The sequence below is a fragment of the Phacochoerus africanus genome, chromosome 2, assembly GCF_016906955.1.
Source record: "Phacochoerus africanus isolate WHEZ1 chromosome 2, ROS_Pafr_v1, whole genome shotgun sequence".
In the NCBI taxonomy this organism is placed as follows: Eukaryota; Metazoa; Chordata; class Mammalia; order Artiodactyla; family Suidae; genus Phacochoerus; species Phacochoerus africanus.
Window position 1 is genome coordinate 229,906,145 of NC_062545.1, and position 12,641 is coordinate 229,918,785.

Genomic DNA, 12,641 nt, shown 5'->3' on the forward strand with positions numbered 1-12,641 from the left:
CCGCGAATGAGATAAAAATGTGATTGAGATTTTCTTCTCTATCCCAGGTTACAATGAATGTTGTTCAATGAGAGATTTACTTAGAGAAAAATAGAATTGTTTGGGGGCATACCCGGGAGTTTGAGCTTCCGGCAGCAGGAGTTGCAACGATGTTTTGCAATGAAGTTTCTAATTGCATCTTCCCCTAAATTGGCTGGTCCAAACACCATTCCTCTTGATCTAGAGGAAATATCAGAATATCAATTAGATCGCAGCTAAGAAAAAGGAGCTCAACTAGGATTCTCTGAGATACCGAACAGTATCCCATAGTAACCCAGTAAACTTGAAGGAGCCAACAAAGAACAGAGCACTTTGGGGAAGCAACAATGTCAGGCTTGCAAATTTAAAATTCAAATGCACTTCAATCTTTGTACCCTACTCCAAGACCTACTGTGAAACTTCTTTCCACGATAATCTGATAGAAGAGTGAATTTTCTATGTACCACATTAAAACAAAATACAGTGAGACCCTTTTTAATGCATATGGGGTGAGAGAATGACATTCATCACCAACTGTTCCACTGGAATACCCGAAAGGTAAGGTTGAAAGTAAAATAAACTAGCTATTGGGCCACCCCTTCTAAAAATATTGATGTGCGCTGTTTCAAACCCAAATACTTTTCTGAGAATAACCGACATCCTCATACACAAATGCCTGACAAAACTCTACAGCCAGCACTTTTGGCTCTATCAGTAGCTGCTTCTACCTTGCAAATTGCTACAGCTGGGTTCTTCATGAAAAGACAAGACAACCAGGGGACAATGATTTTGTGGAAGTAAAATACATTCACTAAACACAGATGACAAAATTACAAAGAATCAGCATACATTAGGCACATTTTGAACAAGTTATAATTGTAACAGATCCTTAGCAGATTCTAGGATCAATGTTGATCCATTATCAGATCACACATGACCATCATTCTTCAGCTGACACACCACACACCACGGAACAGAGCACGCCAGAAACACTTCCAAAGGAACTTTATGAAAGCTAATATTTTACTTTAATGACATGCAGAGTGGAAAAGAGCACATTTTAAAATCTGAACTCAATTACCGTTCTTAAATACCACGTCTTAAGAAAAAAGAAAAGCAAACTATCGCAAAAGGAAACAATAAACTTTGCTTATAAGGAATGTGGTTTTTCAAAAGGGACGTGGTGTAAAAATGGACTTTTTTCCATCCGAGTATTGAAACATTTATCTCAATTTCCACTTCCTTTTGGCAGAATAACAGTAGCTGCTCTGAAGATGTGCCAAGCTCAGAATGAGGGCTGATGTCAGTTTGATCTCAGATGGCTTCTCTGCTCTCAGGCGAGTAGGTTGGAGGAAATCTCTTGGGAAGACAACGTGAACAGACACCCAGGATTAACTTTCCTGGTCACTCAATCGCCCTTACAAAATACGATTCTGGTGGTATTTATCAGGCTGCATAAGCTGCCTCTTGTTAACTATTCCTCTCTTCCACCCCATCTGGTAAGGAACCACTTATATAAAGTGAAACCAAACGTGGCAAAAAGTAGAATCTCTCAATATTTAGTACCATAACTCCATGATGCTGATAAAGTGAAAAAATAAAGTGTCATTTTAATTAAAATTGAAAAATTCATTTTATAGTCTCTCCAGCGTGACCTCGTTGGAATATTTTACTCTTTTGCATTCCACACTGCCATTTCTTTCCTCCCAGAAAAACATGAAAGTTCCCAACTTAGAAATGTAACACTGATTCTCAGATAAAAGCTGGAAGCTAAATCATGCCCTTCTAGAGTTTTGTTAAAGACAAAAGAATCAAGATTACTGCAGTATGTATATATCAGAGGGTTGACCACTCCCCGTGCAGGGGAGAGTGAAAGAGGGTTGTAGAGACATTCACACAGCATGCTGACAGCCTTGCAGTCTCGATAACCATGTTTAGGAAAAAAAAAAAAAAAATACAACTGTTTTCCAGACTTTTCACAGCACAGGAAAGCAGGTGGTAGCTTGGTTCCACATTCAAGGAAATGCTAATTAGCACCATGTATACAGAGATTTACTAAAGAACATCTCATCACTATTATCATTTCATACTTGTCAAATGCTCAAAACCATCAAGGAACTAAGTTAAAAAAAATATATGCAATCCCAAACTACCAATAACACTAAGACAGCATCCACTGAAGGTCAGTGACCTGAGGAAACAAGTGGTCAGAGAGGATTTGGGGGAAAAGAGCAAATGACTTTGTCTTCATGGGCAAAAGGTTGGGGAAAGTTGGGATACAACAGGTCTTAGAGAATTATCAGAATTTGCACCACAAAAAATCTTCCTTTTTGTGGAGGATCATTCTCTTACACTGACCCCTTCTCCTCATAGGCAGTGACCACCTTCACTGACCTTCAGTTTTCTCACTTATGAACTGAGATTGAAAGATGCTTCCTTCCAAAGTTGTTGTTGAGGGAAAAATAAACATACGAACACACCTGCTTCTCAAAGTTAAATTTATACCCAGTCATTTGAGGATCTTGTGAAACTTCAGATTCTGATTCAGGAGATCTAGGGAATCTTGAGAGTCTGCATGTCTAACAACCTCCCAGGTGATGGTGAGGTTGTTGGTCCATGACCCATGACCTGTGTTGCAAAGGTTTAACACACAAGGGCATTTGAACTGAACTAATTCAATTAGTTCAAATTAAGAAGTTCAAATCGCAGACATACAGACCAATGGAACAGAATAGAGAACCCAGAAATAAGCCCAGACACCTATGGTCAATTAATCTTGGACAAAGGAGGCAAGAACAGAAAATGGGAAAAAGACAGTCTTTTCAAAAAGTATTGCTGGGAAACCTAGACAGCAGCATGCAAATCAATGAAACTAGAATACACCCTCATACCATGTACAAAAATAAACTCAAAATGGCTTAGAAACTTAAATATAAGAGAAGACACCATCAAACTCCTGGAAGAGAACATAGGCAACACGTTCTCAGGCAACACATTCTCTGACATCAACCTTACAAATGCTTTCTCAGGTCAGTCTCCCAAGGCAACAGAAAAAAAAGCAAAAATAAACCAATGGAACCTAATCAAACTGAAAAGCTTTTGCACAGCAAAGGAAACCAAAAAGAAAACAAAAAGACAACTTACAGAATGGGAGAAAATAGTTTCAAATGATGCAACTGACAAGAGCTTAATCTCTAAAATACACAAGCAACTTACACAACTCAACAGCAAAAGAGCCAACAACCCAATTGAAAAATGGGCAAAAGACCTGAATAGACATTTCTCCAAAGAAGATATACAGATGGCCAACAAGCACATGAAAAAATGCTCAACATCCCTGATTATTAGAGAAATGCAAATCAAAACTACCATGAGATACCACCTCACAACAGTCAGAATGGCCATCACTCATAAGTCCACAAATAACAAGTGCTGTAAGGAGTGTGGAGAAAAGGGAACCCTCCTGCACTGTTGGTGGGAATATAAGCTGGTACAACCACTATGGAGAACAATATGGAGGTATCTTAGAAATCTATACATAGAACTACCATATGACCCAGCAATCCCACTCTTGGGCATATATCTGGATATAACTCTCCTTAAAAAAGACACATGCACCCACATGTTCGTTGCAGCACTGTTCACAATAGCCAAGACATGGAATCAACCCAAATGTCCACTGACAGATGATTGGATTAGGAAGATGTGGTATATATACACAATGGAATACTACTCAGCCATAAAAAAGAACAAAATAATGCCATTTGCAGCAACATGGATGGAACTAGAGACTCTCATACTGAGGGAAATAGAAAGAGAAAGACAAATACCATATGATATCACTTATATCTAGAATCTAATATACAGCACAAAGGAACCTTTCCACAGAAAAGAAAATCATGGACTTGGAGAAAAGACTTCTGGTTGCCAATGGGGAAGCAGGGGGAACTCTGTCTAGTCACTTTGATGGAACATGTAATATGAGAAAAAAGAATATATGCATGTAACTGGGTCACCATGCTGTACAGTAGAAAAAAATACATATATAAATAAAAGCTTAAAAAAAAGAAATTCAAATTGTAAGAAAACAGTACTTCTTATTATCTTCCCCATGAAGAACAACTGTACCCAAAATTAGGTGACCCCTCAAAACCAGGCAGGATATAGTGATGTCAACATATCAATTTCTAGAGTTCCTATTCTCAAATCATAAAAAAATAAAGTTTGCCATAAGACACAGACTCCCAACCTTAATTACCCATTAGAGTCACCTGAGGAACTTAAATAATACAAACCTCAGGGCCCTATCTTTTGAGATTCTGATTTGATGCTAATCCTGAGCAGCGTTTTTTTTTTTTTTTTTTTTTTAGTTCCCTAGGTGACCCTAATAGGAATTGAGACCCACTGGCCTATAGAATGCAATTAAATATTCAGCTGTCAAGTAGAATAATATAATCTTCTTAGAATTCTAAAAGTTGGAAATATTCAGGTCATATTAAATATATATACTGAGGTCAAAATTTAATAAATTACAGAGTATACATAAACATGATTCATTACCTATGCAAAATTTTTCACTGCAAAAATTATAAAGGAAATACTTGTAGTAGAAGATTCCTACCAAATAATATGTATTTTTAGCTAAAGACACTTTGGCTTGGCTAAAGTGAAAAATAACATAACCCTTATCTGTACCCTTATTTAACCAAGGGTTACAACATGAACTCCATCATTAAATCTCATGGGAATTGGATGCAGAGAAGCAATATGGATCACCTTTATCTCCTCTAGCTAGTTCAAAAAAATAGCTAGTGCACTTTTAGGCCTCTTTGCAAATAAACCTAGAGATGGTACTGAGATTACATTGTTCAGCAAAAGAATAAAGCATTAAAGAATGGAGTGTTTACATTATGAATCTTATGGGAGGCAAGCAAAATTTTCAGATTTTATTACATAGGAATGTGCCTATTCATACTATTATGTCTTTACAACCCAGGGACAAAGTAGAGTTATTTGGGACAACTAAGAAACGTACACTAGCAGTTCTCAAAGGGTGAGCTTCAGGCCAGCAGATTACAATCATCTTGGAATTTGTTACATTATTTTGCCCCACCCCAAACCCACTGAATCAGAAACTGGGGGTAAGGTCTGGGGTGGGGGAGGGTGGTAGATGAATTACATATAATCAGTTCAATAAGGCTCACATTTTTGGATGCTCTCAGTGTGTTAAACCTTAGCTACACAAAGCATGAGCCACGGATCAATAACATCAGCATCACCTGGGAGGCTGTTAGAACTACAGACTCTTAAGACCCTCCCTCGCCCTCCTGAGTCAGAACCTGAATTTCACAAGATCTTCAGGTGATCTGGTATAAATCCAAGTTTGAGAACCAGTCATCTGCCATATTGACCTGTCCTTCATCACCACCATCACATCTTTCTAGTCCACCTTTAACAAAAGAATACCACCTCAAATCCTCTACCGCCAAGTCCTTCCAAAAGCCTGCTCATGGGATAAAGTGCCCATGGGAATTCACAGGACAAGCATATGACTCATCCCTCTAAATAACTTAAACTTCAGTCCTGAATTAACATTCCGATGCTCTGTATTTAAGCCCCATTGTTTTGGCCTCTCATAGACTTGCTCCTACTGAATAGCACATTTTATGACCTAAGCTTTCATTTTATAAGCATGTGATGGAAGCTGCTGCCCATGATAAGACTCCATTGTGAGGCCAACAAAGGAAACGGTGTGTCTCCTGTGACATTAATTGTTTTCAGGTCAAAGCCTATGGAGACTGAACTTAACCATATTTCTCTTGTGGTTGGACCACCAGAAAACTCAGTTAAATTTACAACAAAGTTATGGCTACTGCATTGTCTTTATACATAATTTCTATTTTTGTGTACTAACAACTCCAGACTTAATTTTATTTCCTTAGTTTCTTTTTGTTCCCATTTACTTTTTTTTTTTTTTGTCTTTTTAGGGCTGTACCCACAGCATATGGAGGTCCCAGGCTATGGGTCAAATCAGAGCTGTAGCCACCAGCCTACACCACAGCCACAGCAATGACAGATTCGAGCCATGTCTATGACCTACACTATAGCTCATGGCAACACCAGATCTTTAACCCACTGAGAAAGCCCAGGGTTCAAACCTGTGTCCTCATGGATACTAGTCGGGTTCGTTAACCACTGAACCATGATGGGAGCTCCTTGGTCCCATTTCCTAATCTTTAATATCTAATTGTATTTTATCATATTGTTTTTGGATGTGGATGTAGGCATAGATAGAGATATAGATAAAAGCTGCCTCAAAACCATTCTGGGACCTAGGCAAATATATAAATGTTTAAAATTATTTTTAAAAACCCCTCTACAATGTGTTAAAATGAAATTTTCAAAATGATAACATCATAAATTAACTTACTGTTTGTCTTCAGGTTTTATAACAGATGGATCTGTCAAATTTTCTCCAACACCTCCAAAGGAAAAGAAAATTCATTTAGCAAATGAGGAATTTCATTTTCTCAGAATTTCAAGAAAATAATAACCAAATTTTAATTTTCCTTTAAACCTATGCCCAACCTATTTATTAAATTAAACATCACATGAATTAACTGTACTTTAAAAATTGTCATTGTTCCCATTGTAGTTCAGTGGTTAACAAACCCAACTAGTATCCATGAGGATGCGGGTTCGATCCTTGGCCTCACTCAGTGGGTTAAGGATCCAGCATTGCCGTGAGCTGTGGTGTAGATCTCAGATACGGCTTGGATCTGGCATTGCTATGGCTGTGGCATAGGCTGGCAGCTGCATCTCCAATTCAACCCCTAGTCTGGGAACTTTGGTATGCCGGTGGTGAGGCCTTAGAAAAGAAAAAAAATTAAAAACAAAATTGTCCAGGCAAGTTTGAAAACTTCAGTTAAGGTGCTGTCTCTCTAAACCCCCTCTATTACACTATAAACTTCTAGGCTAAACATGAATGTTTTTGTAATGTGTTCGCAGTTACTGATAATGGCATCCATCATTCACCATTCATATATGCTAGATGACCTAATTTTATTTTCTCTAATTCTCAGCAATCATGAAAGAAAAGCATTAGCATCCTCACAGTCTCATTTTACCAGTGAGTACTTGATGTTTGAAGAGATTAAACAATTTTTCAGAAGTTGCACAGACCACAAAGGTCATAACTGGATTCAAGCTGGGCCAAAGCTTGTATCCCTCCCCCTGGTCCATGGTCTGCTTAGACAGAGTCCACCAGCGCTCAGCAAGGTGCAAGGTGTTATGTGGTTCTGCAGATACAATCTTGCTCCATCAAAGACACACATCAAATGTTATATATATAGTATTGATAAATGGAAGAATACAAACACCAGGCATTCCTGATCTTGGTGCTGGTTACACACACATGTTCTGCTGTGGAAATTCTTTGAGATATATGCTTATGCTGTGTGCACTTTCCTAAGCATATGTGATTCTTCAATAAATTTTACTTCTTAAGAAGGCAGCTCCAAAGCATAAAAGGATAACTAAGTGTAATTTAAAGGTAACATTTACCAAAACAGGGATCAATACCCAAGTGACTCTCTGCTATAAAAGGCAAGTGGTAGAGCAATTGATTTTCAACGGCAGCATTTCAGAGACAAGCCAATCAGACAGGTGAATGCACCATATGCTCATAAGCCAAAGATTTCTGAGATCATCCTCTAATCAGCCCTGGTTTTCTTGTTTAGGAAGAGACCAGCCTTGTGGGATATTTGAAAATCATAGAAAATGTAAAATGTTATTACATGTTTCTATTTTTTAAAAAAAGTTTTCTAACCACTATTTTTAAAAAACAATGTTTTTTTACTACTGTCTGTATGTTTTACCACATGCCAAACCTTTCACCAGAAAATGTAACCCTTACAGTTTATAGACCATTTCCCTAAGACACTGACTTCCTTAGGAAAATAACCTGTTTAAGAAGGGGTTTTCAACTTTTTTGTGTCATGACCCTCTCTGTCATGAAGCTAAGGGATCTTCTCAGAAAAATGATTTAAAATGCATAATTTGAATATATACAATTGCAAGGGAAAACAATACTGAAAAAACAGTGATCGGAATATTTTTAAAACTGTTGTATTGCAATACATGAGCTTTTTTATTAGTACATTAAGTGACAGGATCTAGCATGAGTCTAATAACACTCTAACACCCCACAAGTAATAAATATAACCAGTATTTTGAGATATCTTCCAACACTGTAAGATGCCATGTTAATATCAGTAATTGCCAACAGTCACAGGTACTGCTAAAAATACTGTGGTTTGTTGCCTCCATTATAATGGAAGGAGAAGATGAATTTCAGCTCTGAGTTAGTAAAATAAAGGTAATTTTAATTGTTTTTCATCAAAGTTCACAGACTCTCTGAATTCTATCCAGGGACTTTTTAAGAACCCTTGGCTTAGAATCTCTTTGTACACTGGTTTTGAATAGGGAAAGGGAAAATAAGGCTGAAACACAGGCTCAAAGGGAAGTGTGCCAAATGTGCTTTGCTTTTTAAAGAAAAAGTCATAGGAAGAGGCTGGGCTCTTTATGCTTTTCTCATTACAGATATAAGAAAGAACAGCCTAACGGGACCTTAACTATACAGTAAACATGTAGTAAATACACAGAATAACTATGCTTAACTATGTAGTAAATAAATAGCACCAAGTAGTAAATAAACTGAGCAACAAGCAGATAGCCCATGCATCACCAAGAGAGAGATTAATGGCTTCAAACCCTTTACACATTTAAGCTCAGACCTGACTTTATGCCTGCAATTCCTAGCAATGATGAAAGCTTTGGGCTTATATCTGAGTACACTGTACACTAAACTGGGAATACACACAGTACCTAATGAATTGGGGGAAAGGAAGTTTTATAAGGGGAAAAAAGTCTATCCAAATCACATCAGCTCCTGCATACTTTCAGTCTTGTAGCTTGTGAGAATGGGTACGAGTCAAAGAATCTGGGTCTGACTCAGGGCCCATTAATCTCCAATTGTGGGACCTGTTTTTTTTTCTCTCTGAATCTCAGTTTTATACCTGAAAGTGTGAATAATTCTGGGCTTTATCCTACAGGGTGTCTGAGCAAATTACATGAACTAGTATACACAAATTTCTTAGCAAAATGTCTGACCATGTCAAAATGGTATTTTTATTGTCTGTTCTATCAAGAGCTCTTGTGAAGGAATTCCCACTGTGGCTCAGTGGGTTAAGAACCTGACTAGTATTCATGAGGATGCGGGTTCCATCCCTGGCCTTGTTCAGTGGGTTAAGGATCCAGCATCGCCACAAGCTGCAGCAAAGGTCACAGATACATCTCAGATCTGGTGTTGCTGTGGTGTAGCCTGGCAGCTGCAGTTCCAATTGAACCCCTAGCCCAGGGACTTCCATATGCTGCAGGTGTGTCCCTAAAAAGGAAAAAAAAAAAAAAAAAAAAAAAAGCTCTTGCGAAGTAAAATTCTATTCTTTTAACCACTGGTAAAGTCATGTTCTGATGATCTCACTTCCCTAAAGTACTGTTCCCTAATGAAGAGGACCACCTGTTAGAGTATCCACAAACTTTACATCCCTAAACCCAATCTGACAGCTCAAAGCTTAACTACTTAAAACATAATCTGGGGCCCTCAAATGGCAAAAGAGGCATCCCAGTGAGTGAGAAACAGAAAGCAGGTGGTCCCTGGTGGCCTAACAGTTAAAGAGCCAGCATTGTCACTCCTGCAGGTTCAGTTCAGGCCCCGGTCCTGGAACTTCCACATGCTATGAGCATAGCCAAAAAAAAACCCAAAAAACCATGAAGCAGCTCAGAGAAGAACTCATGCTGCACCACCACACCCACTACCCCTACACCCCTGCCTCTCTCAGCTACACAGACTCACCCAATTGGCAAACTTTAGCATTGGTGCCCATTCTATCTACATACTCAGATATTTAGAAAGCAAGATATTTTAAGATCTAAAAATTCCAGTTTCATTTCTCTACTGGTGTGAAACAGAGTAAACGCACATGTTTCAGGGAATACATGCCCTTATGAGACACTCAGAGACTTACATTCTGATCCCAATCACCTTGGGATGCATCAGTGAACTTCTACCTCTGTAGAAAGAAGATTCCCTCTAGCAGCACCATGCATCATGATGATGCTGAGGCTAATTTGGACTTATTTTTTAAATCAACAAAGCAGTTTCCCAAATATCTCCAAAAGTTCTTTGGAAAATATAGAAAAAAAAAAAAAAAACAGGAGTTCCCCAGTTCCCACTGTGGCTCAGTGGTAATGACTGAGGACACAGGCTCAATCCCTGGCCTCGCTCAGTAGGTTAAAGATCTGGCATTGCCTTGAGCTGTGATGTAGGTCACAAACGCAGCTCAGATCCAGCATTGTTGTGGCTGTAGTGTAGGCCAGCAGCTTTGATTTGACCCCTAGCCTGGGAACTTCCCATATGCTGAGTGTATGGCCCTCAAAGGCAAAAAAAAAACAAAAACAAAAACAAAAATAAAAAACACATGCCAGAGATCTTGAAGTACAATTGTTTTTCATTCCCAATGCTGGAAATTAAACATTGCATTTTACATGTAATGGTGATGATGATTCAGGCTCTCAGGTGTGGCATTTTTAAGTGGAGAGAGACTAGGAGCCTGCAGTATAATTACAAATGATCAGAAATCAGTCAAGCCTCTCCTTAGAGTTTAGCTTCCTGGCCTGATGTGGCAGCTCCCTGTTTAATGACTGGCACTCTCCTGGAAGAAAGGAGAGAGAAGAAACTAAAAGCATAAACGGCTAGAGTGTTTCTCATTCCTTCTTTCCCTCAAGGGGGATAAGGAGCCCCACAAGCTGGTCAGGGCTTTACTCTACAGAAGCCTAAGCTCGGGTCTCCCTGAAGTTCCACCAGGGCCCCACAGCTAAGAGTGACCTACCCACAACTGAAAATGAATTTCCATTTTAACAAGCCACACAGAGATTAACACTAAGAACAACAATAACATTCACTGTGTGGGGAACTTGCCTCATTCCAGCCCCTTAACAACTCTGAGTTAAGCACATAATAGTATTTACCCTAATTACCAGTGAGGGAAGTGGGACTCAAGGTGGCTGCCCCCTGGTCATGCAGCTAATTCATGGTGGAGCCAGGAGTCAGACCCTGGCACTGCGACTTCAGAGCTTCTCCTAACCGCGGCCTTTCATCTCCACTCTCTGCCGCCCAGATGATGCACATCATCTCTCCAAAGACTAGAAACACTAATCAATTAAACAAAACACAACTGAACTGAAAACTATTACAACATTTTAAGAATACATTATATTCTCCCATTTTTCCTTTCCAACCTGGTTTGGATTATTAAACATGATAATTTACATAAGTCTTCAGCCAAGTGCCTGGCACAAAATAACTACTTAGTAAATGTTAGCTAGTAACAGTAGTAATAGGACAGCTTGTAATTACTATTCTAGGATTCACTTGTTCCACAAATTCAGGGCTAACCGAGGGGCAAAACTCTCTGATAAGTATCTCAGTCTCTTTGTGCTCATTCTCTGAAGTCCACTCTTCCCTCCTTTGAAGGTCAATGTTTTGACATAGTTTATGTGGAGTGGCCTATTTCTGCAATTCACATAATTGCCCAGTAAAAAAAAATAAAGTTAATTCCTTTTCCCCCCAAGACTATCAACACAGTGTTTGTTCTGTTTAATGTCACTTTGGATTACTAAGAGACATAAAAATCCCCAAACATAAACATCATTAAACAAAAACCTATTCAAGTGGAATACAAAACACACTGAAGAGTCATCATTAATTCCTTAAAGTTTTTCTTTGGTTGTTTTTTTGTTTGCTTTTTTGCTTTTTTAAACATCTCCACCCAAAACTCAAAGCACAGACACTCAAGCACAGATGAAAACAATCAGCCTTTCCCCCAACATGAGCTACAAAAACAGATGCCTTGGGCATCAGTGTGCTGAGCTTACATGGATCATGTACTTGCTGGTTTAAAAGCTGAATCATCTTGACTATTTTAACTTTGTTTATATGGCTTCCTACAATATTGCGTTTGAAGGTTAGAAATACAATTCAACCTTGTGAATGGCACAGATCTGAAAGGACAGAAGGACTTATGTGTAGTTTGAGAAGTGTACACACACACACACACACACACACCCTTGAGTACATGGCACAAATTTCACTCGAATAGCTCTGCAGTCTTAGTGGGCATTGCTCACGATGCCCCAGGATTGCTTGCTCATCTTGACCATCTCTGGCCTCCAAGCGTGGCTTTCAGCACAGAATCCCAAGTCTAGAGAGACGGCAAAGTCAGAGAGAACAAGAAAAAGGACCGCTCTTTTAAAATGAACCAGAACACAGTAATGCCCTATGGGTATGAAAATTGTAAAGAAATAAAAGACAGCACAGTGAATAAGGAAAGAACATGGATGGTCAAACCAGCTTAAGTCTGCATCTTGGCTCCCTCTTAAGCTGCTGTGCAACCTTGGGCAAATTATTTAAACTTTCTGGGCCTAAATTCCCCATAAGGTCTACCTCAAGGTGCTGCTTCTGGGACTAAATGAGATAACTTCTATGAAAGTTCCTGGGCTAAAAT

The 12,641-nt window shown here is 38.8% G+C and overlaps 1 protein-coding gene across 1 annotated transcript in view; it reads right to left on the reverse strand.

Annotated features, from left to right (window-relative positions):
- The window catches only part of TRPM6 (transient receptor potential cation channel subfamily M member 6), a 147,950-nt gene that overhangs the window by 3,990 nt on the left and 131,319 nt on the right, over positions 1 to 12,641 (reverse strand). The window contains exons 39-40 of the mRNA XM_047769235.1: positions 6,449 to 6,500; positions 113 to 219 (exon numbers count right to left, since the gene is read on the reverse strand). Of these exons, the coding sequence (XP_047625191.1) occupies positions 113 to 219; positions 6,449 to 6,500 (159 nt within the window). The remainder of the gene's footprint in view (positions 1 to 112; positions 220 to 6,448; positions 6,501 to 12,641) is intronic.